Consider the following 24,441-nt stretch of genomic DNA (forward strand, 5'->3'; position numbering starts at 1 on the left):
TTCCACAGATTCTATCCAGAATACTTTTATTATACAGGTATTATATGCACACAATGATTGGGGAAACATTTACAGGCATGGAGTTCAATTCTAAACCTCCATTTCACCCACACCGACTATAACACACATTCACTGTAGGGTGAATGAGCCCCACAGGAACAAGATGCCAAGTTACTGCTTTCTGAACAGAGAGCTCCGATTAAATAGAATCTTCCAAACCAAGAACAAAGCCCTGTATGCTTTTTAAATTCTTCATACCCTGTGTACAGATGAATAAAATCTAAAGACGTGTTATAGATTACCCCACCACCATTAAAAGTTAATATTAAAATCGAGTCCTATTTCTCAAAAACTTGTAAGAAGTGCACCAGTATTTACAGACCCCCATTAAATTATGCATAAATAAAATCTGTACACTGAACACACTGTGCCTCAAAATACAGAGCCTCCACAGGGACTTGGGGGTGACAGGCGGCAGCAGACGCTTGTGTTCACCCTTTTCAAGTTTACTCAAAAATCAAGATCTGAAATAAATATGCAAATAAAGCTTCAGTACCTTACAGGAACCTGTCGTTTCAAAGAGTCACCCACTTAAAGATTTAACTTTCAAAGTTTAAAAAAAAAAAAAGAAAAAAGAAAAATGAAATCGTCAGCAGGCATTGTTTCTACAAGTTTCCTACAAACCAGAGGCCCCTGTGAGCCCGGGTTTGCACCACCCAGCACCTGCTCACTGGCCGCCGAGCACGCGGTACCTCTGCCTCCTCCTGGAGGGCACGATCACCGAAGAAGGTAGATACAGACTGATTTTTTAAAACAATATGTAGTGGACATAAAAACCAGCCATATCTTAACACTGAAGGAAATAAGTTATCGTTGATCTGAACCGCATCAATCGGATGTTTCAACAGCTGGGCGCATGGCTTCTCGTCAGCCCCCGGGAACTTATGAGAAGGTTCTAAAACTCGTAGCACCACTTTCAGAGGAAGAAGGGATGGGGTTCCAAAAAATGAACGCTCAACAAGTAAAACAAAAACCAGTACTTGTCACCTTGGGATCCTGTGTCCAAGGTCAGACACTGCAGCGCTGGAGAAGCCACAGGGATCCAGGAGGGCAGGTCAAGATCCTGCAAGCCTTTGGATAGGTGGATAGGGGAGGTTGGAAGCTCCTCCCCCAGCAGGAGGGGCCTCCTGGTCTGTCCCAGTGGAGAAGGATTCCTCAGTCCTTTCCCTTCCCGCCCTCTGCTCACCCCCCCATTTTACTTCCTGTGCTTCTCCATTTTCTCCAGGGTCTTATTAGAATCTGCGGGACTCTGGTCTCCGGGGTTCATATAGGATTTGTCTATGACAATCAGGGCTTCTTTGATGTAGTTCTGCACCGCAGACACAGCGGCGCAGATGGCCTGGCTGCCAAACCCGTGGGTAATCAGGCTGAAATGAGACAAGCAGTTCTGTATATTCGTTTCCAAGACCAGGGAGGGCCTGTTGTTGCCATTGGGCGTCCGGTCCTGATTGAGGAGGTCCGTGAATTCTTTACACACTTGCCTGGGAAGACATCAGGAATCCAGTGAGTGACACCCAGCTCTTCAGGAAGGGAGTGCAGGACAAACCACCCTGAGGATGACCCCTGGAGGCAGTGGGTGGCCTGGCTGAACCAAGCAAGGGAACTACCACCAACGGCCAACTATTGCACTTAGCACCTATTAAGTGCCAGAGTCTGAACTAAGCTCTTTTCCAGAGCTCTCTTATCTACCCTCACTGCAATTAGAAGTAACAGGATTAACCCTGCAACTAGCCAAGGTCACCAGGATCCTGAGGTCAAGGCAGTTTGTTTTGGTATAAATGAGTTCCAATAAATGAACCTTAATCAGGAACCCAGAGAATCACGCATGCATCCCCTGAAACTCCCCATCTCTGCCCAGGCTGGCTCACTGCACTCCTGCCTCCTTTCCTGACTTGACTGTTCTGCTTCATTTAGCTTGACTGTAAAATCAGCCTCCTTTGGGTTTCCATGAGAAACTCCACAGCTGCATTTAGTAGCATGTGAGACATTTAATTGGCTCAGGACTCCTTCAAATCACCCTGAACTTTGCATTTAAAAAACAAGTGTGTTATCAGGAGGCAGAAGATACACAATCTCTTTACTGCCTATGATAAAACAAATTTTTATAAGCTATGCAAATACAGAAATGGAAGGGGGCTGGACCAAGTTGAGCTCAGTAACCAGGCAGCCCAGAGCGCTCATGAGCAACACACTCGGGCGACCCTTCCAAGCCCTGCAAGAAAGTTCATGGCTTTGACTCAGGAACCAGGGATCTCTTGGCCTTTTCCCTCTCTACACCCTGTTTCACGACTGGTTCCTTTTCTGAGCTGCAGGGACTGCACGCCTGAAGCTCCGAGACAGTATGGATACTCACTGAGCTGCCAGCAGCGTATTCTTCCTCGTCGCCATCTCATTCCGCCCTCCCAGGTGAGGCCTGGTTAAATATTCGGCCACTGGCTTACTAGGAAACTCGGCTTCACAGACGTACGCAAAGTCCCGGGCCAAGTGAACAGCTTCACCTAGAATCATCAGCAACAGGCAACAGGTTTAGGTTTTCGGATGGCTGCAGGAAATTCCAGCAAACTGCCCTTTCTCTTTCCCAGAGACTGTCTGCAAGTCGCTCTGCATTCTAAGAGGAAATCACGCAGGGCAAAAACTCCATGGCAGACAGGCAGGCAGGGCTTCCAGGGCGGCCTCCAGGTGTGGAGGGTGAGGAGCACAGGTGGGGGCCAAGCACTTGACGTCCGTTCCTGTGCTTGAGAATGCTCCGTGACCAGAGGTCCACACTTCCTCTTGATAGGCAAATTTTTTGTGGGGCAGCAGGAAGACGAAGGGAGATAAGCTCCTCTGTCAAGTGAAGGGGGCCTCAGGAGGAGACCAGTGCATCATCACCCACCAGAAAGGGGCCTTTCCTGGCTCCAGGGAGCAAGACTAGGAGGGCTTTGCAAAAACCCCAGATGGTAGAGGGGCCGCACACACCGCTAGGGATCAGAATCTGAGAGCCATTGTTCCAGGCGCACATTCATTCAAGCCCCCTGCCTGGCTGGTCAGGAAGCCCCGCAAAACAGCCGCACTCCTCCTGCAAAACCCACACTTCTTCCCGCAGGGCAGCTATTCCCAAGCCAGCAGCCCTTATTCCTCACCCTGACCTCTAAGCCACTCGTAAAAGGGTAGAGGGTCTGTGCCAGGTCTCGGCACCACCATCACACCAAGAGGCCAGGGACATACAGTGTTCAAAAAGCTGTGCTGCCCTGGAGCCCACTTCTCATTGGCTTCCCCAGCCCAGAACCAGAGCCAGCACACCTTTGCGGGTGAGGGGCGGGGGCCATAGTGCATTCTTGGCTACTTTACAGGTCGGGGGAAGGGTCTCCCATCCAAGAAACTAAAAACACCACATACTATAATCTAAGAACTAGGAAGAGAATCACTGCTCATCCCTGGGTTTTTTTGGTACCTGGGATTGAACTCAGGGGCCCTCGACCACTGAGCCACATCCCCAGCCCTATTTTGTATTTTATTTAGAGACAGGGTCTCACTGAGTTGCTTAGTGCCTCGCTATTGCTGAGGCTGACTTTGAACTTGAGATCCTCCTGCCTCAGCCTCCCGAGCCACTGGGATTACAGGCATGTGCCACTGCGCCCTGCTCCTTAACCCTTTTTGAAAATTTTATCTTGAGACAAAAGTCTCACTAAGGCTGACCCCAAACTTAAGCTCTTCCTGACCCGCCTCCTGAGCCACTGGGATTACAGGTGTGTTCCCATTTTGATGGAAGGAAAGGAGTTGACCTGGGCACGCCTCACTGTGTGTGTGCAGCGAGTACAATCCCGATAGACCACAGCTACAAAACTATTTCAGAAGTGCTACTTTTGACCATCAGTAAGTAAGCTGCCTTTTTTTTTTTTTTTTGGTTAGGAATTGAACTCAGGGGATGAGCCACATGTATTTTATTTAGAGACAGGGTCTCGCTTTTGCTGAGGCTGGCTTTGAACTCGTAATCCTCCTGTCTCAACCTCCAGAGACACAAGGATTACTGAAGTGCTCTAAGGCGCCTGGCTAATAAGCTACTTTTAAAAGCTGTAACATCGGATCAGCTTTCAAAAAACACGTTCATAAAAAAGGAAATTTTCTTCACCCCTATGGCATGATTTTGACTGGGAAAACCAATTTCTTTTTTAACACTGACTTTCTGGGGGAACCCAGAGCAGAGTGCATGAGCAGTCATACACAAGTGTTAGCTTATTAGTAAAATTATGATTCATTGTAATGAACATGACCATTCAAACTGCTTTCATCTCTACTTGTAACTGAGCCTTATGAATTGTTTTCTGCCTCTTTGTTGACAAAGCACTAAAACTTAAAAACACCACAAAACAAGAATAGCACTGACCTTCCACCAAGGATGTCAAGAGGGTCACATGAGCAGCTTTCCGTCTCCCAGCGGGAAGATTCAGCCCAATCTTGTCCAACTTCTCCCGCAAAGATCGGCCTCCATTTTTGGACTTGGCTCTGGGAAAAGAAAGTTGACTATTGTCAAGAAACCACGCTTTGAAAATTCTACAGTCCCTATGTTCTGTTGTCAGAGCTGAAGTCCATCAACGCCTACATGATGAGAGACCTTGTTTAATTCATCCCCGTAAAATTAAAAATCAAAACCCTTCCAGAGAATCACTTGCCTTCTGCTGTGGGGATTTTGTTATTGTTTAATCACAGAACACAGCAAGTTGTACTGGAGTAGATGAATTTTCTCTTGTAAAATTGCAACAACCTCCCAAAAACTCCCTGGGGGAATGAAGCCCACACAGCCCCCCTTCTCCTAGTACAGATGCTGCTGCTTCATGCATAGAATCAAATCCCAACCAAATGATAATTTGTTAGCGCTGTTTTAGCACTTCCTTCTGCATTTGGCACTTTCTAAAAGAAAAGAGAGAAATGTACTGAAAACTCTCTCTAAGCCCATTACCATTCAGCGTGAGGTATAAAAGTTATATAAATGTTAAAAATACCTCCAAGCCCTTTTAGACATTCCCCTTCCAATCCCCAATCTCAGAGCCCAGTACCTTCTGAGAACACCTCCCAGCAGCGAGGCATTTAAACATTCAGGCGGTGACAACCGCCTCTGCACTTCAGCCACCGTCACTTTGTATTTGGACGTGGAGCTGAGGAGGGACAGTCTTCCTGGAACCGAGCAGAAGACTTCACTGGGATTCATCACGGCTCCCACCAGCTCCTTCTGACAGGGGAGACCTAGGGGGTTCTTCGTCATGGAAATGGGACCTGAGAGACAAGACCAGGACCAGTGGTCAGAGTTGCATCTGAGCAAGAGACCTTTGGGGGGGAAAAAAAACAACCCACGAACCAAAGCTAAAAGCAGTCGTCAGACAAACAGCTTCACATGCTGTATCACAAATTGCCAGGAGACCTTCCCCACAGGCACTGGGGATGGAACCCAGGGCCTTGCACATGCTAGGCAAGCGCTCTACCACTGAGCTACATTCCCAGCCCTTTTTTACTTTGGACAGGGTCTCACTAAGTTGCTGAGGCTGGCCTCAAACTTGCCTAGGCCTTCTGAGTAGATGGGATTACAGGCGTGTACCACCACACCCTGCTCAAGCAGGCTTTTTAAAGCCATGTTCTTTCCTCAAAGATAAATCTGAAATTCACAAGATAACACCTTGGAAAATCAATTAGTCAAGATTCCAAGCATAGCATCTTTTTGTTTTCAGAAAACTGCTTCAATATTAAATAAGTGGTGATTTGTTCCCCCTCAATCAATGAACAACGAAAAGCACAGTACAAATTCAGATCCTTTGCCAAAACCCTTCAATGCAGCTGATCACAATAAATTTTAAAATACAAATCAGTCCTTTTTTTGTTGTTGTTGTTAAGTTTACTGGGAAATTCTATTTTCCAATTTTTCCCCAAATACCATTTCCTCACACTCCCTACCCTACTCAAACACTTCAAGTTCAGGTAACAAACCTTGACTCTTAATTTAGGTTGACTTCATTTCCCAAAACTGCCAGATTGGAAATCCTATCAGTATGTAACTTAAATTTGCAAGCCACTCAAAGTAATCCAATTTTCTCCATCTCCTCCCTCCCCTGCAAAAACCCAATCTCTGACTGACCATGCAGCTCTGTCCCTTTCAGGTCTGTTTATTTGGTAGCCCAAACTGTTTCAACACTTTTCTTGCAGGTCAGAACTAACTACTCCTCGCATATGCGTGTTTGAAATTAGAAATAAAAAAATCACATCAACTCGTTCCACAATTAAAACTGTCAACAGAACCAATAACTAAGGTGCCAGCTTCGTTTTTTTTCTACCCCGGGAATTAATCACAATACCAGCTCTGGGAGACTTTTCCGACTCTGTAAAACACCCTCTGGCATTCAGAGAGCCACATTTCCCTGAGAACACTAAGGAGTAGCAACTCCAGAGATTAAGAGGCAGCTCCTAAGAGCTCCCTTTTCAATCACGTCGGGGTAAAAAAAAAAAAAAAAAATCCAGTCTTGTCCCTCCTACAAACCTAGGCTCCCTCAGTCCCTGTGGGTCCCCTCTATCACACAATGTCCCATGATCACCACCCAGGAGCCCCATCCTGGCTGCAAATTGGTAACTTCACCAGTTGGGCTGCCCGCGCGCGGAGCCAGAGGAGGAAAAACCTCTGGGTCACTATTTACCTTTGCGGATTACAGTCTGATCGGGCCCAAGCAAGTGTGGGTCGTCAACGTTCTGGGGGGAGAAATGACAAAGTTTCCTTTCAGTGTGGGGTGAACGTGGCATGAGGGGTGGCTGTTAGGCAAGCGATTCCCAGCCGAGCCGCTCACCTGCACCTCTTCCATCTGGTGAGCCATGTCGTGGAGCCCCAGGTTCTCCGCCAGCCCCGCGGCGTCCAAGGCGTGTGCGTGGGGCAACAGCAGGTCCGAGCGGCGGTAGGCATCCCTGCGGGCGCCCACGGCACCTCCCTCCAGCCCGGAGAGGTGGGGGAGCAGGCTGGCCGGGCGCGCGTGGTGCGAAGGCAGGCCGGCGCCCTCCTGGCTCTGGCGGCCGGGCCAGGCCTGCTGCTGGCTGCCGGCGGCCGCAGGCTGGTGCAGGGGGTTGATGGCCGCAGCGTAGGCTTCGCCCAGATGCGAGTAGGGATCTGCCGACTGAGAGTAAGCCAGCTGCTGGTAGGGCGGTGGAAAGTAGGGTGGCGGCTGGTATTCGGCGACTCCAGTGTGGGACAGCGGCGGTGCGGAGCTGTAAAGATGCTGCCCGGCCGAGGAGAGATGGGGGATGCGCGGGTTCCCGTTGCTACTCGCATCGTGGCGATCCTGTAAAGAGAAAAGCAGAGATCCGGTTAGTGCGAAACCCCGCTACAGCGAACCGGCTGGCGGCTGGAGGAGACGTGAATCCCACGGGTCCCGCTTCGGGTCGGATCCCGGGATTTCATAGTCAACTGTGAGTTGACTGATTTAAGACCTGGGGGGATGAGTCCGCCGAGCCGGGCGGCAAAGGTCTAGGCGCTTCGGTGGCCACGACGCTCAGAGGCGCCTGCTCAGGACCTCGGGTCCCAAGCCAGGTAAGTGCGGGGTAGAGGCAGCAGCCAGCGATCCGGGGGTGAGTCGGCCTGCGACAAACGCCTAGCCGAGCGCGCTCGCTCTTCAGCCCGCACATGTTGGAGTCGCACGGCAAAACGGAAGCAACTGACACGGATAAAGCGCACAGCCCGGGAGGAGTGCATCTTCCCCGCCCCAGGGACCCTCCCTTCCACGCCCTTAGGACAAAGACCTCCGGGCAGGTGACGCCCCCAGGCAATGCCTGCCATCCAACATCGCCCGAGGATCTAGGGGAGGAACGCTTGGAGGCCAAGGCTATCCTCCCTGCAAGCCAGGCCGGGCCAAGTGGAGCTAAGATTAAGATCGGCCTGCTCGTCCAAGGCCAGTTCCCACACTTGCGGGTACAGAGGGAGAATGAAAAGACCCTGAAAATTGGGCAACCTTGCCTGCTCTCGTCCCCTCGCTTCTCGGCGGCCCGATTTAATTCCTAAAAGATGTGTTTCCATCTGTCCCGGGGTCACAAGGGCAGCAAGGAAAACAGGAGAAACATGGTACTGTCGCCCCCTAGCGGAAGTGTCCGGGTCTGCGAGCAGGGGCAGCCCCTCCAGGTCCAGGAGACGGCGTGCGGTGTAGCGTCCCGGCCGCCTGGACTCCCCTCTGCACGCGCCCGGGTGCTCGACTCCCGCCGCCTGCGTCTTCTTCCTCTTCCCGCTCGCCGCCTCCCTCCCTCCTACTCTCCGAAACTCTAGCTCAACCTGTCCGACAGGCTGGAGCACTCCCGAGCGCTTAGGGCCCCATGTGGCCTCAGCACCCCCCCCAACACTCCCCAGCCCCCACTTCTCCTGAAAGCCAAGCTTCGGCTGCTTTCTTGCTTCCCTGAGGAGGTAGCGGGGCAGGTGACATGCCCTCCTCGGAGGAGGCTCTGCAAAAAGTGTCGCCGGCAGGCAGTCTCACTTGATCCCTTTAGACCAAGACTTCCTGCGAAAAAGCCACGTCTAAGGGTTGCAGACGGGCGCTCTTCCGTGAAAACGGGAAGGAGGGCTGTTCTCTTCGGAGGAAACCGACTGGTAAGCTTTGTGGGTGGGATCTGCCATTCTCCTTCCAGGCCTTGTTCCCTAGGGCTGGGTATTTAGGAAAAGAGCGGTACTGGAAAGGGGACCCGGAGAAAGGGGCTCAGGGGGTGTCGGGAGGACCCAACCGGGCTCCGCCGAGAGATGAGGGCTCTTGCGCACTCGTCCCGGACTTGGGTCTGGTGTCCCTGCCTCCGCGACTGTACTCCAGCGGGGCTGGGCTGCGCCCCTGCACCCCTGAGCCCCGCTCACCTCGCAGTCCTCTTCGTACTTGACATTATCGGTTATTTTCCACAACATGGCGTCCGGCGTCCCCCAAAACAGTCGCCAGTTAAATCCAGACTCCCCCCACCCCCCGAGCGGTAAATCCAAAATTGGGGTCACGGTGACCAGGCGCCTGCCGCCGCCCCGCCGCGCGCGGGCCTTGCTGTCCCGATCACTGGACGCACATCGGCGGACGTAAGAGCGTAGATGTTGCCGCCGCGGGTGTAGAGACCGCTGCCGTGGACCCGGGAAGCCGCACCCGCACCGTGTCCCGGCGATAGCCGCGGGACCCGAGTGCCTTAATGAGAAGGAAATTATCATAACTCCTCCCCGGGGGCCGGCGCGGAGGCCCAGGCGCAGGGCGGGGCGGCCCCCAGCCAGTCCCAGCCTAGCTCCGCCCCGCACCCGGACCTGGCGTCGCGCCTGGCCCGACGTTGCGAGGGGCTAGAAGCGGAGTCAGTCGACCGTACCTCGCTAAGAACCACACACCAGCGAGGCCTGAGGACCCCACGCGCCTTCCTCGTCACTCCCACCCTGCACGCACCTGAGATTGGCAGAGCTGTGAACCAAATACCCACGAGCTGTTCTCTTGTCACGTAAAGGGCCTTTTCACGATTTCCAAAAGACCGAGGTCACCTGGAAGTGGACACTCTGCGTGCGGAGTGTCTCAACAGTTGTGTCCCCTTAATCTAACTACACACCCTCACCCCACCTGCCCCCAAGAACTAGGCTGGGGTCGTGCAGCTGGAGCCCCGAGATCCGCCCCAGTCACCCCTTGTCTTCTCCCAAGTTAGTACGCCATCCTGACGCAGAGGACCGGGTGAAGAAAGGTTTCTTGAGGAGTCCGCCCTAGCGCCTAAGAGGCAGCACCTTATTCTACCTGCCCAGAAGTTGAGCCGATCTGCAAATGCCTCGGGCGAGCCATTCAAAAGGCTCTACTCGCCAACCAAGAGGTGCGGGGTACAACAAAATCGAAGCGCCACAGGTGGGTGGGGTAAGGGGGTATGGGGAAGAGAAGTGGGCATGCCCGTTCCACAGGTGGAGGGAGAAAACGAAACTTTATTCTACCTAAACTCTGCCTCCTTTCCTTCACATGTACTTGATGCCCGCACTTGAAAGCAACGTTCAGTGTTCATTTTTAAAGAAACGAAATTCATTAACTCAATTATTATAATTGATTTTTTTTTATTACAAGAGGAAAGTTTTAATTCTTGAGGGCAAAATTTGTCTGGACATCCCAATTGGCTTCCGGGTCTGGATTTAAATATTCTAAGGGGATTGGATGAGGAGACTATTTCGATTTGATTCCTAATCCAATTTTGCAATCATCAATACTGATCAGTACAAGTGCCCCCTTCCACCCCAAACACCTGGAGTGGACTTGATTCTCCCATCCACAACAGGACGTCTTCCTCCACCTTCCTGCTCTTCCTCGGGTTTGTTTGAGCATATCTTTAGACCCAGTTGGGCCTCAAAGTAAGAACTAAAATAAAAATACATGTCCTCCAAGGGGAACATTCCCCCTCGCCTTAGGGAGCAGCCAGGTCCGAGGTGATTTTTCGACCAAATGTGAGACCAAAAACCTGAAAGTTGAAATCACTGGGGTTTTTGGGGCCAAGGATGTCTGCGGAGCTTTGAACTAAGTACAAAGCACAATGAATTTAAACGACATACCCAATCCTGACTCCTCACTTCCAAAACAGGAGCCTGGGGGGTTAAATAACCGCAGAAACAGCCAGCGCTCCTGGTATTCGCAGATAGGAGAACCCCGGCACCTGCTGGATGCCAGTATTGGACCCCAGCGCCGCTCGTGCCCAAGACTAGGAAGATCGGGGTCCCAGGGCTCTCGCGAGAAGGAGGCTCCGGCGCCTCCTTCGGGCGCCCCAGATTCTCTAAAGGGTGACGCTGGGCTTTCCACCACTCTGCCTTCTAGCCTCGCGGTTTCCTCCAAGACCGACCTGGGGTGCAGCATGAGAGAAAGTAGTCTGTTCTGTGCCTGCAACTTTACCTGCAGGCTGGCGCCAGGAGTGGGAAGAAAGGTGCTTACTCCATACCCCAGGCCCTAGCTGTCCTTGTTTCCCGCGGCAGCTCTCTCCAGAGCCGCACTGAGGAACAGAGATTCCTTTCTGCCTGGGAGTGGCAATGGCGGAGGCGGGGAAGTCGACGGACACCTAGGGTCCACTCGCTGCCTCTCTGGAAGACCCAAGAGAGCAGACTTCGGAACCACTTGGCAAAGGCCATTCATTCGCGCTCGCGCTAGAACGCAACCCGCGATGGGGGAGGCGACTCAAAAAAAAAAAAAAATCATCCTCCCGTCTCTGGAAACCCTGCCCAAACTTGCACACCATCTGCTTCGGGCCGGAACCTAGGCGCGCGCCCCTTGTCAAGGTGCCGGAAGCCTCAGCCTTCGGTGAACTCCACTTCTTAGCAGAGAACTACTGTGAACCGATTGCTCTGGCCCCCACAACAAACCTCACTCCGAAGCCCCTGCCCCTTGCGGCACAGTGGGGCTGCGCCCTTAGGCGGACAGCACCGAGGGTAGAATGGCCACTCTGGACCCCCAGAGGCCTCGCAGCAGCGAGACTAACCGTCAGGATCCACGCCTGGCGGAAACAGGGATGCGGGGGTGGAAGGTTTCAGGGGCTCCGCACTGCCGCCCCCTAGGGGGCCCGCAGTCACACACACTCTCGCTTGGGAGCCTCAGGATGGCCCAAGAAAGCACAGACCAGGGACGACCAGGTGTTCGCAAGAACAGCAGCACCCCAATTGTGAACCACCTCGGAAGAGGGTGGGCGAGTGCCTCTTGGAAACAGGGCTCCAGGCCCCAGGCCAAAATCCTCAGCCGTCCAATCTCCACCCCCACTCCAGGCCGAACTAGGCAGTTTCGCGGGTAAAGCTGGATTGGGCCCCTAGGAAGAGGCGTCCCGATCCGCAGGTGGAGGCCTCCAAGCGATTTTGCGGACCCTGCGCCGGACCTCTGTCCCACCCCTTGCAACAGCCTGACCTCAGTCAATGGCTAGCCCGCCAAGTCGAGCAGGCTCAGAAGCCGGAGGCTGCGGTTAATCAGGGAGAAGAGGGCGGTTGTCGTGCTTCACCCTTCTTTCGCGGAACACTGGACACACACTGGGCTTCACTGGAAACCCAGAAGTATGTAAAGCCATTAAGCCGCACCCCCTCCAGCGCTACACTCATCAATTCACAGGCACTCCAAAATATTAACAATCTTGATAAAAATAAATAACAGAGTTGTTAATAGCATGCAAAGCGGCCGCTGCGCGCGCGCGCGCGCGCGCGCGCACACACACACACACACACACACACACACACACACACACACACACACTCCTCGGGTCTAGGTCCAACCTGGCTCTAGCGAATTGCGACAGGCCGCATACTGGAAGCGGCTTCTCGATCCTTAGTCTTCCTCCCAAACAACGCCTCTTTACAGACAAGCAAAGCGAAGCGCCAAGTTGAGGGTACTTGAGGTTCCAAGCTTCCGAGGGGGGCCCAGTCAATTCTGTCCCAGATCTGGTACCGGCGCACATTTGTACCGCGCTCTCCAAACCGAGACCTCGTGGGCATCTGTCCCATTTGATAGCAGCAAAGGTGGGTTTTGAGTTGTCCAAGTACCTCAAAGCCTAGTAGTATCCAAAGCCACTGTCTAACTGCTCTCAGGGTCCCGCTAAGAGAGACAGTCCTGGTTCTCCCCAGCCCTTCGCCTGGGGAGCCCAATCAGCCAGAGGCCACTCAGCTTGGAAGCTTGCCTATCACCTCTCCATTAATGTCCCGGGGCTGGTCGGTGCGCGACCTAACCGCTCCGAGCGCAGGCGGGGGCCCCCTGTACCTGGAGGCCTTCCCCGCTCGGTGTCCTAGGTCACCATATACCTCCAGGACAGCTAAGCCCGGAGGCTTTAACTCACTTATCTTGTTCGCGTTCGGGAGAAGAGAAGGCCCACTATGGCCAGGCGCTGGCGGCGCGCACCCGTCTTCCTGCGCCAGTACTGGGCAGGAGAGGCAGCCACCGCAGAGCGCGAGAGCCACCCTGCACCCGGCAGGCGCCCTCTGTCTAGCCGCCAGCCCTCAAGCTTAGCAGCGGTCCTTGAGCTCGCCTCTCCTCCCTGCCGGAATCGGGAACCGCAACTACCCTCCACGCAAACGCCACTTCTCACCCTTAGGAACTGGAAATTCATGTTGCAGGCCTTCAACTCCGGGAGCTGAGGTTTTAAGAGCAGGCGCAGGGGAGGAAACAGCTCCCCGAGGGCCGAGTCGTGTGCTGAAAACTCACGCTCGGAGCGTTCATTTAATTAACGCAAGAGGGAAGGGGTGGGGGGACAGATTCACAGCCAAAACCAGCTATCGCGATTGGAAGACACACCTGGAAGGTCCTCCTTACTCCTCCCTGCCCGCCTCCCTCCCTTGGAAACTGTAAACTAGCCTTTGGAAAAGGGCCTTCCCTCGAGTTTTAAAGGATCTTTACATATGTATATGACGTGCTGTGCCAGAGGTCATCCAACAGATTTTATGCGTATTGTTTGTCTTACCGACAAAGGATACTTTCTACATTTCTTTAGCCTCCAAAGCTGGAATTATTAACATTTCCATGAATTCGCAGTCGTCTTTCCTACCTGACTTCAGGCCCGGCACAGGTTTCCAGGTCCTGCTGAAATCGAACTAGTTGCAGTGAGTGAATCCTCTGGGAAGGAAGGAACTGGGCAGGGGCGGGGAGGGCCTTCCTGAAGTGCCAGAGAAGTTTCTTTACACCTTGGTTATCTCAGACTGTTTGCCTGGTGGAGAAAGGTAACGCACTTGGAAAACCCAACAACAACATGGACAGGGGGTCAAAACACAACAGAACAAAACAAAAAAACTCTAAGAGCTCTCAGTCAGATAGACTGGTCCTAAGAAAGACAAATACAGCTGATTGTTGACCACCACACCCCTGCTCCCTCAAGCTAGGCAGGAAGGGAAATTAGACTTGAACAGACTACTTTTTTTTTCCCCCAAGTCCTCTCTGGTTTTCACACAAACCCTGCCCAAGCCACCCAAATAGCTTCTTTCCCAGGGAGGTGAGTTGGACATGTCTCCCAAATTTTCTCTAACATTTATGTGCTTTAGAAGAAAGAAGTGTCAGGAGAAACCACCTCCTGCTGACCTCCTCCTGTGTGGCTCCTGCCCCAGGAGCCTTCAAAGGCACGGTTTTTTAAATGCACCAAGGGATTTTTATGACAGATCCATCCATAGAAGGACATGTAAATTTTTCACATTGTGCAAAACAAAAAGTTTTTGTTTGAGCACAGCCACAGTTTTATGAAAAGGGTTTTAAGCATTTGTGTCTAGCCACCTCTTGGGGCAAAGAAGGCAGAATACAAAAACAGGGAAAATTAGTTGGACGTGTAATTAGGGTTTTGGGGGGTGGTTTTTGTTGTTTTGTTTGGGTCTCTGGTTTTGTTTCTTTGGTTCTTGTGATGGGGATTGAATCCAGGACCTGGCATATGCTAATCACCCTCTCCACTACTGAGCTGCACTCCCAGCCAGGAAACTAGGATTTTGATCATTCATATTAGTCTAAGAGTGACATGGACCTTGCTGTAAGATCCTGCCAGACCTCCTTGCCCAGCAATAGGATGGGGGTGTGGAGGAGGGGTGATAAAGCTGGCTTGTATTTCCTTTAGGGTGGGGGCTTCGGTTCTGTTTGTTACTTTGTTTTCCTTGGGGAGAAGTTTGCAATTAATGTGTCTTGTTATAATTAATTTTCAAAGTGAACACACTCATCACTATTGAACATATTGATTTTATTTTTAAAATGTAGTCCAGAAAGGAAGGTTTTTTTTTTTGCGGGGGGGGGGGGGGGGGGGCGGGTCGTTACTACTGGTCTTTGTTGTTTCTACTATGTTGTATCTTTAAACCAACAAAAACAAAACCCAGAAGATATGTTAACCACTGCTAATGCCCATATATGTTATCTGCCTTCAGAAACTGAGCTCCTGTCCTGTCACTATACATCATTATGAAAAATCAGCATTTGGGGTCTGGAGGAGGCCCTGCATTCAATCCCCAGCACCACCCCCCGCCCAAATAACTGACACTTGGACAAGTCCCAACCTCCCTTGGGCCCTTTCTCTCCAAGGTTCCAGGCCTCCCTGGACCATGCCCACAAGCAGTGCTGCCTCCTTTCCCCTTTGCCTACTTCTTAAACTTCCACCCGCCAGGCTGCAGTCCCCGCTGTTTCCTCCGGCATCTCCCTCACGTGGCACACCAACCTTGGCTTCCCAGGCCCTGGCGCCAAGCTCCGAGTCCTGCGTGTCAGAACTCATTCCAGTGGGGCCTGCCAGCCCCAAAACAACACCACCACCCAAAAGGCCAAAATGTCACCATGGCAACCCAGGGATCCAGAGGGGAGCTCTAGCCAGTGAAACTCAACACCAAATTAAAACCAGCAAGTAAAAGAAAAAATATTCTATATTGTAGATCTAGTCTACAATATAAAATAAATATCAGTCTCCAAACCCTTCTTTTTATTTTTTATTTTTTTTTTTTTTTTTTAAAGAGAGAGTGAGAGAGGAGAGAGAGTGAGAGAGAGAGAATTTTTAACATTTATTTTTCAGTTCTCGGCGGACACAACATCTTTGTTGGTATGTGGTGCTGAGGATCGAACCCGGGTCGCACGCATGCCAGGCGAGCGCGCTACCGCTTGAGCCACATCCCCAGCCCAAACCCTTCTTAATATCAGGTTCACCAACCGAAAAAACTTTAGCAAACACACACACATACACACACACACACACACACACACACACAACACACATGCATACACACACCACACGGGCACACATGTATGTGTGCATAATCTCTCCTTTTCCCTGAACAAAATCTTTAGCTTCTAAAACAAAAAATTGGAAATGTCTTCAGCCAACATTCGTTTTTCTAAAAATACATAATAAATAAACTTAGATATGTACAGAGAAGACTCCTAACTACCCTGCCCTAATTTATCTTATGAGACAATAATGCATTTTTATTCTGTTGAAAGATGCCTCCTGCCGCAGAAATAGACCTGTTATGACCACATCCAGGTTCATTTACTTGCCAACGGGAAAGTCGTTATGTACTCAGATCCTGGACTTAACCCAAAGTGGGTCCTTCTCAAAGGAGGGCCCAGTCCAGGGGCAGCAGAACTCCCAGTTCTCAGGGCCACCCTGGACTCCTGGATCAGAAGCTTTGGGTGGAGCCCTAAAGCCTCCAGGTGATCTGGGGCAGCCGACATTGGCGTCCCACTGGCACACAGGATCCCAAGAAAATAAGCATGAAACGATTTCTTCCCTTGTTCATCTGTGCAACTCTGAAACTGCATGGGGAGTCAGGTCTGCTATTCTGAAGCCATAACTGCATGCATTAAGGGATGCTGTGGTCTCGGTCTTGTAAACTCTTTATACATTGAAAGGATGTTGTTCTTTAATCTTATCACAAATTGGCTTTTGAGACCACCAGCTTACCCTACTCAAAACGTCTCATTTAGACCTGGATTTTATTTTGTTTTAAAGAAACACTCTTTCATTCATACATACAGTGTTATAAAAATTCTGTAATCCATACATATTTGGAAGAAAAAAGAGCAGAAGCCAAGGAAGTTTAGCTTATTAACTCCAACACGATATTTTAAAAATAGAATTTGGTTGATTCTCCCTGTGTATGTGTTGCTCCTCATCCTGCCCATCTCCTCTTCTCAATGCAAAGAATTAGATTATTAAAAATAGACCTCAAAAGAGATGAATAGCAGAAACCAAAATTCCCAGCCCCTTCCTATCCAGAAGAGCAAGTCACCCGCATCTCCTCTGGACTCCAGTCAAGGAAAGTCAGAAACCGCCCTCAGAGGACCATCCCTCTGCCCCAGGACTGTTGATGTGCCAAGGAGAAGGGCCCACTCCCTGCAAGGGCAGCTAACAGGCTAGAATTAAGGCTAAGCAAGCAGAGTTAGGAACAGACCCTAAACTCAGTAGTCAGCATCCTAATGCAACGTTTTAAATTTTTATTTTAAAAATCAAAATGAATCTTAAAAAAAAAAAAATCCACGAATAACAAAATACCAACATTTTAAATAAAGCCAGGCTGCTCTTGGTTTTGCTGACTGTGTGGCTATGCAGCTCAGGCCCGATCCCTCCTTTTCCTACCAAATGGGTATTAAGAGTTGAAAATGGTGAGCCAAGAGCCTGGGCAGGGAGGGAGGGCCTGAGGTAGGATTGGTTTGTTTGTTTGCTTGTTTACTTGCTTGTTGCTGGGGCTTAGACCCAGGGCCTTGCCCAGGCTCCCTCACTAAGCTGCACCTCTTCCCAGCATAGAGCTCTCCTCCCTGTTTCCACAGGGAGGCCTTGTTGATAGGTGCACACGGGGCACAGGGTTTTCTTTGCCTCCGAATCAAATATGGATGAAAGGGCTCTGGGAACTCCAGCCTGCTCTAGAGAGGCAGCAGGCAGAGGGCAAGGGGAGGCCAGGGCCTCGCAGGGTGGACTCTAGGAAACAGGAAGTCTCAATGCCTCAAGGTCCTTTCTTCTGTAGGGCTGCCATGACGGTGGGCAGCTATTGTCTGCCTTTCCTGCAAGGTCCTCACTCCTGTCCATTCTCCAGTGGCTGAGACCGCAGTGAGGAGCCGGGTCTGGTGCAAATCCTGATGCTGCTGTCTCTTGAGCAAAGTGCTTCCCTGTCAGTGGCTCCGTGTTCCCATCGGCAGCGTGGAGATCACAGCAGTGCCCCTCTCACCCAGAGCAGCTCTGAATGAGAAGGTGTGTGGAGTGTGGAAGCAACACGTGGCTTCAGATGGCCTCACTTACTGTGCAGCAAGTGTTCCAAACCTAATGCTCCATAGTACCTGCACGTGCATAGTGTGCTGTCACAGCTACACTATTACCAACGTGCTACACATACCAGTTCCTCTTACCACTGAGGGTTTTTTCTCTCATAAGAGGCCACTCTCTCTGTCCCAGGCTGAATCTTATTTCTTTTTTATATTTATGTTTTAGTTTTTCGGTGGACACAATATCTTTATTTTATTTTTATGTGGTGCTGAGAATCGAACCCAGTGCCTTATACATGCTAGGTGAGCACGCTACCACTTGAGCCACATCCCCAGCCCCCTGAATCTTATTTCTCAGGTGAACCACTGACTCACAAACCAACCCCCCACCTCCAGGGTTCATGCCCCACCCTCGTACTCAGCCACCTCCCTGCACTCCCCTCTGCCAAGGTCACCTACTGGATTCATCAGTTCATCAGCAAATGAGAAGAGCTGGAAGACCTTCCTTCCTTCTTCACTCAAGTCTCAGGGCCTCTGCTGGGCTGTCGACAGGCAGGAAGGCTGCCCTCTTTAAACTTCAGTCTAGACCAGGAGGCATCATTCATCCCCTCCACAGTTGTTGGAGGGCTACAGTGTTCCAGGCTCTGTTGTGGGTGCCGGGGAGACAGCATGAACAAAACTGACAAAATTTCCAAATGCACAAAGCCTCTGTTGGCCTGTGGGAAGTGTTAGCCAGGTGTGGTGGCCATGCCTGGAATCCCTAGCCACTCAGGAGGCTGAAGCAGGAGGATTGCAGGCTAGAGGCCAGTATAGGCAACTTAGATGCTATCTCAAAATAAAAATTTAAAAAGGACTGGGGATGTAGCTCAGTGGTGGAGCAACCGTTCAATCCTCATACAAAAATGAAGAAAGTATTAAACTGTTAAAATAGAAGCCTGGAAGGAAGAAGGGGAAGGAGGAGGGAGGAAGGGCGGGGAAGAGGAAAGAAATGGAGAAGAACAAAGGCTGAGCAGCGCCCCCCCTCTGGGCTGCGCATGAGTATAATGAGGCCTGTTGAAGGCCGACCTAGACTAGGGATGAGGGCAGACTTTGGAACCTAGGAGGACAGAAAGAGGAGACCCTAAGACAAAGCTGAAGTCCGGACACAAGGAGCCATCGTTACAGGGAGTTGGGGCTGAGATGCACTCACTCAGTACCCATGTGCTGTCCCCGTGGAGCAGTGGCCCAGAGAGAACGTTTAGAAAATAAAATGCTGTTCCAGCCTCCGATGATCTCACCAGGTAGTGGATTTCCTCACGCGTTCAGCAGGTAGCTTGCCAGCACCTCTCACGTGCCAGGGGACAGTGGCAGCACAGAGGTCAAGTCCCTTCCCTGGAGAAGTGCAAAGCTCTTGAGGAGGCAGACTAGGAACACTTTGTACATGCAACCATAATAAGGTCAGGTACATGGAAAGGAAGACCAGAGAGGCTGGGAGACAGCGGGGACAGGGGCTTCTTGAAAGAGCCACCCAGGCAAATGAGGTGATCCTTGAGCAAAGACCCGAATGAAAAAAAAATAAAATCCAAGTGCAAAAGGAAATAAAATGGAAAAAAACAAACAGTTTTCCCACATCCCCATTCCTGGAGATTGACAAGTGTTTTCTGTTTATAATCTGTATAATATATACTATGATAAAGCAGATTGCATATGAAGTCCATCCTATTAAACTAACGGCCTTTCAATAACAGTAGTGGACTCTTTGTGGACTTTACCTCCTGCACTTTGCTTTCCTTTTTTCTTTTGGTGCTGAGGATGGAGCAACAATGTGCTCCTTTGCATTAGTTGTAGGGTAGCAGCAGTCCTTCATGCAATTGCACATGTACTTTTGCATCTTTTCTTCTTGCTTTTCTCCTTGGTTTCCTTCTTCCTTCCTTCCTTTCTTCTTCTCTTCCCTTTCCTCCTCTTATTCTTGTTCTTCTGCCTCACCCACCTCCACCATACCTTACCACTGGTTTCAGTTTTGTTTTTTTTTTTAATAGGATCTCACTAAGTCACTGAGGCTGGCCTTGAATTTGTAATTCTCCTGCCTCAGCCTCACCAGCTTCTGGGATTACAGGCTCTCGCCACTGCACCAGGCTCAGTGGTTTTCAATTTCACTAACATTTACAATCGTTGCCAATGGAATTTTTTTTTTTTTTTGGATTTTATTTGGCTTTTCCCATATGCTTAATAGCTGTGTTGCTGCTTGTTATGTGCCTTGTACTGTTCTAAGAACTGTGCATGTATTATCTCCTTTAGTGTACACATGGACCCTAGATGGGAGCTCTTACTGTTTCCATTTCATATTTGGGGGATTCCAGGAATAGTTTCATCATTCAGCCTTCAAGAGCCAGACCGGTGGCAGAAAGGAGGAATGAGAAACTGAGTATGAACATGTTTTTTGGAGGCTAAGCACACACCCTAACAACTTGAGTCAGGCTGTCTGTTAAAATAGCCTGCGCAGCACAGTGCCCAGGCTGCCAGAGCTAGGCCAGGGGCAGCCTCCTGGAGCCTGCAAGATGCAGGAATGCTTATTGTAGGAAAGGTTCAGAAGTGGGCCAGGTGGCCAGAGCCAAGGGCAGCACAGTCTAGCCTCTAAAAATGTCCTACTCACTTAACACTCCCAACAGCAGTCCAGGGAAAGTGCCAGATCCGAGTGTCATAGACAGGACTGTATCATCCCTTAATTTTTGCCAATAAAATAGCCCACCCTGAAAGAAAATGTCACATTTGATTGGCACCGTTCCTTCACTGGTCATGGGGGCTACTTCTTCTCTTCTATTTATGCTTCTTGCTCGATTTTCTTTCAGCTTATCTTCTCTTTGATTTTTTCCCCCAACTACTTTCATCAATTTTCACTGGTATCTAGGATGTTAATGCCTCTGGTATGAGTTGGGGACCTGAGATGTCTAAGGTACACAGACCTAATTTTTTTTCTTCCTAAATGGGAAAATGACAGCCAATCTGCCAACTGCAGATTGAAATGTCACCTGCATTCATAGAATAAATTGACCTCCCTTGCACCTGTGTCTTTTTGCTGACCATCTTATCTGCTTTCTTGCTTCTAGTCCTGTTGTGCTACTCCTGAGTCAATTCCTTTGCCAATGTCAAACTCCACCTCGGCCTCATCTCTCTGATCCAATCTTCCAGAAAAAGTGTGAGAATCCAGATGTCCTGTCCTTCCTACTCCCAAAGCATGCACACCTCTTGCTCCAATTGTGGGTGGAATTTCTCAGAATGTTCAGATGTAAAGACCCAGTGTCTTTTACCGGTGCGCCAGTGTGGCTGTGAGGCTGTGAGGAGGTCATGTTTTGGTCTAGGAAGGGTGGTGGGTCTAGAATGTCCAGCACCTCAGGCAGAGCTGGGGGATTAAATCAGTAGCTCCTAAAGGAGGTCATTTACCCTCCAGGGGACAAATGGCAAGGTCTGGAGGTATTTTCTGCAATCAAGACTAGGGAAGGTGCTCCTGGCATCTAGCATGTAGATAATCCCAAACCGGAAACAGCCCAAGTGTCTACTAATAGTAGGATTAATATGTAAATTCTGGTATCTCTATATAATGGTGCTCCACACAATAAAGAAGAATGAACTACTGCTGCGTGACAGAGCATTTATGAGCCTTACAGACATACTATTAAGCAAAATAGGCCAAGAACAGGTGACATTCAGGCTGAGGGTTTAACTCAGTGGTGTAGTGCTTGCCTAGCATGCAAAGCCCTGGTTTTAATCCCCAGCACCACAAAAATAAATCAAATAAAAACAAAACAGGTACCAGGCACAGTGGCATATTGCTGTAATCCCAGCAACTCAGGAGGCTGATGCAGAAAGACTGTGCAAGTTCAAGGCCAGCCTCAGCAATTTGACAAGGCCCTAAGCAACTTAGCAAGACCCTGTCTTAAAATTTAAAAATTTTAAAAAAGGACTGAGGATTGACTCAGTGGTTAAGTGCCCCTGGGTTCAATCCCTGGTGAAAAAAGAAAAAACAGACGAGTTTAACCAGTATTGGTGAAAGTCAGGATGGTGGTTAACTCAGCTGCACGGGCAAATGGTATGGAAAGAGCAGAAAGTTCTAGATCTTCATCTGGGTAATGCTGATAAGAACATATTGAGGGGGCTGGAGATGTGGCTCAAGCGGTAGCGCGCTCGCCTGGCATGCGTGCAGCCCGGGTTCGATCCTCAGCACCACATACAAACAAAGATGTTATGTCCACCGAATACTAAAAAATAAAAAATATTTAAAAAAAAAAAAAAAAGAACATATTGACTCTGCATGCTGGTTGAGCTTCACACGAAGGTACGGGCACTTTACTATAGGTGCCTTATATCTTAATTTTCAAAAGTGAAAAACTAAAATGCTTGATGCCCAGGAAGAAAATAATTAAATCAAGTGTAGAAATCATGAAGAAATGAACTGGCCTTGTGCAGTTTTTGTTTTAAAAAGGTCTAGGTGGATGTATAGGGATAACTTCTGTCAATTGTGTTTTCTGATGATATGCTTTGTAAGTCTGTCACCTGCTGGTGTTGAGACAGCTGAATATGCATGTGTGGAAGAACGAACTCAGACCCTTCTCTCACTCACACACCAACATCAACTCAAAATGGATTAAAGACTTAAATAAAAATCCTGAAATGGAAAACCTAGAAGAAAACATGGAGAAAAGCTCCATAACCCTGGTCTGGACAATGATTCTTTGAATATGAGCCCCAAAGCCAAGTGACAAATGTAAAAATAGGCAATGAGGCTAGGTGCAGTGGTGCAGGCCTATAATCCCAGCCTCTCAGGAGCCTGAGGCAGAAGGATTGGGAGTTCAAAGCCCAGGTGGCCCAAGGCCACCAGGCTGGTCCCCCCAATCCCCACCCCTCGAGAGCCATCAGCACCAGACTGGAAGCTCCATAGGCACTGTGACCTCAGCTGGCTTGTCCCTTAGCAGTGGGGTCCACAAAGCCAGCCTCAGCTAGGCCAAGGCTCTTATCAAGGTCCCAAGCAACTCAGCAAGACCATAACTGTAAACAAAATATTAAAAAGGGCTGGGGATATGGCTCGGTGGTTAAGCACCCCTGGGTTCAAATCCCAGTACCAAAAAAAAAAAAAAATAGACAATGAGATGACATCAAACTGAAAAGCATCTGTACAGCCGAGAAAACGATCCACAGAGCCAAGAGACGCTATGGAATGGGAGGAAAGGTTGGCCATTTACTGTCTGAGGCACCAATGTCCAAAGTGGAAAAGGAACTCCACCCCACAGCAAGGCAGCACACAAGCAGGGAAGAACCGGCACAGGATCTGGGGGGGACGCTTCTCTCCAGAAGACAGACAAATGACCAACAGGAACAAGGGAAAGTCAGACACCATTTTCACAGTCTCTGCACAGAAGCTCACAGTGTGGCCCTGGGAGTTTTAAAAGTTCCATCCAGTGTCAGGCACACAGGAGGTACTCAGCAAAGACTTGTTTGATGAATGGAAACTTTCCTTTTCTCCAAGATATAGAATCCCTGGAAGCCGAGGACGTATTCCATTCCCTGTTATGTTCCCCGCTTACAGAACTCACCAGGAGAGGCCCTGTCATAAGTGTTGGTTGGCTATAGAACCTCTGGCTCTATGGAATGGCCCCTGAGTCTGGTCTTAGTTCCTCACCTATAAAAGGGAGTCAAGGAGGCTGAGCAGGGCCACATAACTCGCCCAAGGCCACAGGCCAAATGCAGACCAGAGCTTCCAATCTGGACAAACTAGGGCTGGCTGAGACTGGAGCCTCCAGGGAGAGAAAGACCCAGCCATGCTGAGGAACAGGAAGGGGAGGTTTGGAAAGAGGTGTGTGAGGGAAAGGAGACCAGGAAGAGCCCAGAAGGCTGAGGAGGGGACTGCAAAGGCCCAGGGCCACCAGGCTGGTCCCCCCAACCCCTACCCCTGGAGAGCCATCAGCACCAGACTAGAAGCTCCATAGGCACGGTGACCTCGGCTGGCTTGTCCCTTAGCGCTGGGGTCCACAAAACTCTTCCGAGGGCCCTGAGGTCACAACTGTTTCCTAACAGCATCAGATGTCACTTGCCTCTTGCACTCAACACAGTGGAATTTTCCAGAGGCTGCCTGGAGCGTGACATCATACTGAAGGCAGAGGCAGATGTGAGCCTACAGTTGCCTTCCATTAAGCCGCTGGACATGAAAGGATTTTACAAAAAACTTTTTTTTTTTTTTTTAAATTTTACAGGCCAGAGAAGTTTGTTTGTTGATACCATTCTGCAGAAAGTCATAGGGAGTGGACCACGGAGCAGGCTGGCCCTTCAGCAGAACCCCCAGGACTTTCTCTCTGGCTTCCTTCTTTTTCTGATCATTTCCCTTCACAGGTTTTAGAAACCTGTCTGAGTGCTTAGCGTGCGCGCCCCTGACTTGCTTGTTCAGGACAGTCCCAGGCCATCCTGGCAGCCCCTGTAGCACCGTGGGCTCCCCCCAGTTCTGCCCTGTGACCCTTGTGCTGCCTCGGACATCTGTGAGGCTTTGCATTTTGAAGTCCCCACTCCCTACTGTCCAGAATACCACCCTTCATGAAGACTCACATTTACGCGGCCAAAGAAACAACTCTATGTTTTCTAACAGGCCTGAGAACCGGTATGGGTACCTTTCCTCTCTCCCTCCGTGTTCCCATTTTGGTCAATTACAAGAAGATGGCAGTACTGGCAAAACTATTCTTGTTAAATTTTTTTTCATACTTCTTGAAAAATGTGGTTA

The 24,441-nt window shown here is 50.1% G+C and overlaps 1 protein-coding gene and 1 long non-coding RNA gene across 3 annotated transcripts in view; one reads left to right on the forward strand and one right to left on the reverse strand.

Annotated features, from left to right (window-relative positions):
• Positions 1-9,225, reverse strand: Tfap2c (transcription factor AP-2 gamma). 2 transcript variants are annotated; one of them, XM_005341391.3, is made up of 7 exons: positions 8,900-9,225; positions 6,867-7,352; positions 6,720-6,771; positions 5,097-5,313; positions 4,427-4,545; positions 2,414-2,558; positions 1-1,541 (listed from the first exon to the last, which is right to left on the reverse strand). In XM_005341391.3, the coding sequence occupies exons 1-7, from the start codon at positions 8,945-8,947 to the stop codon at positions 1,256-1,258; spliced, it is 1,353 nt and encodes a 450-aa protein (XP_005341448.2). In that variant the 5' UTR covers positions 8,948-9,225; the 3' UTR covers positions 1-1,255. The 2 variants fall into 2 exon arrangements, with proteins under 2 accessions (XP_005341448.2, XP_077908011.1); XM_078051885.1 differs by lacking the exon at positions 8,900-9,225 and adding an exon at positions 7,501-8,334.
• LOC144378156 (uncharacterized) overlaps positions 8,106-24,441 on the forward strand; it is a 22,098-nt gene continuing 5,762 nt past the window's right edge. Inside the window, exon 1 of the long non-coding RNA XR_013439769.1 lies at positions 8,106-8,644. This is a non-coding gene — a long non-coding RNA (uncharacterized LOC144378156). The remainder of the gene's footprint in view (positions 8,645-24,441) is intronic.

The sequence above is a fragment of the Ictidomys tridecemlineatus genome, chromosome 5 (assembly GCF_052094955.1).
Source record: "Ictidomys tridecemlineatus isolate mIctTri1 chromosome 5, mIctTri1.hap1, whole genome shotgun sequence".
Taxonomy (NCBI): Eukaryota; Metazoa; Chordata; class Mammalia; order Rodentia; family Sciuridae; genus Ictidomys; species Ictidomys tridecemlineatus.

What these genes read in the sequence shown, in the direction of transcription:
- Tfap2c (XM_078051885.1), bottom strand. Translation starts at nt 7,695, where the DNA reads ATGTGCGGGCTGAAGAGCGAGCGCGCTCGGCTAGGCGTTTGTCGCAGG. An exon ending in CGGCGGACTCATCCCCCCAG is followed by an intron (nt 7,353 to 7,500) that starts GTCTTAAATCAG and finishes TTCTCTTTACAG; the next exon opens with GATCGCCACGATGCGAGTAG. An exon ending in ACCAGATGGAAGAGGTGCAG is followed by an intron (nt 6,772 to 6,866) that starts GTGAGCGGCTCG and finishes TTCTCCCCCCAG; the next exon opens with AACGTTGACGACCCACACTT.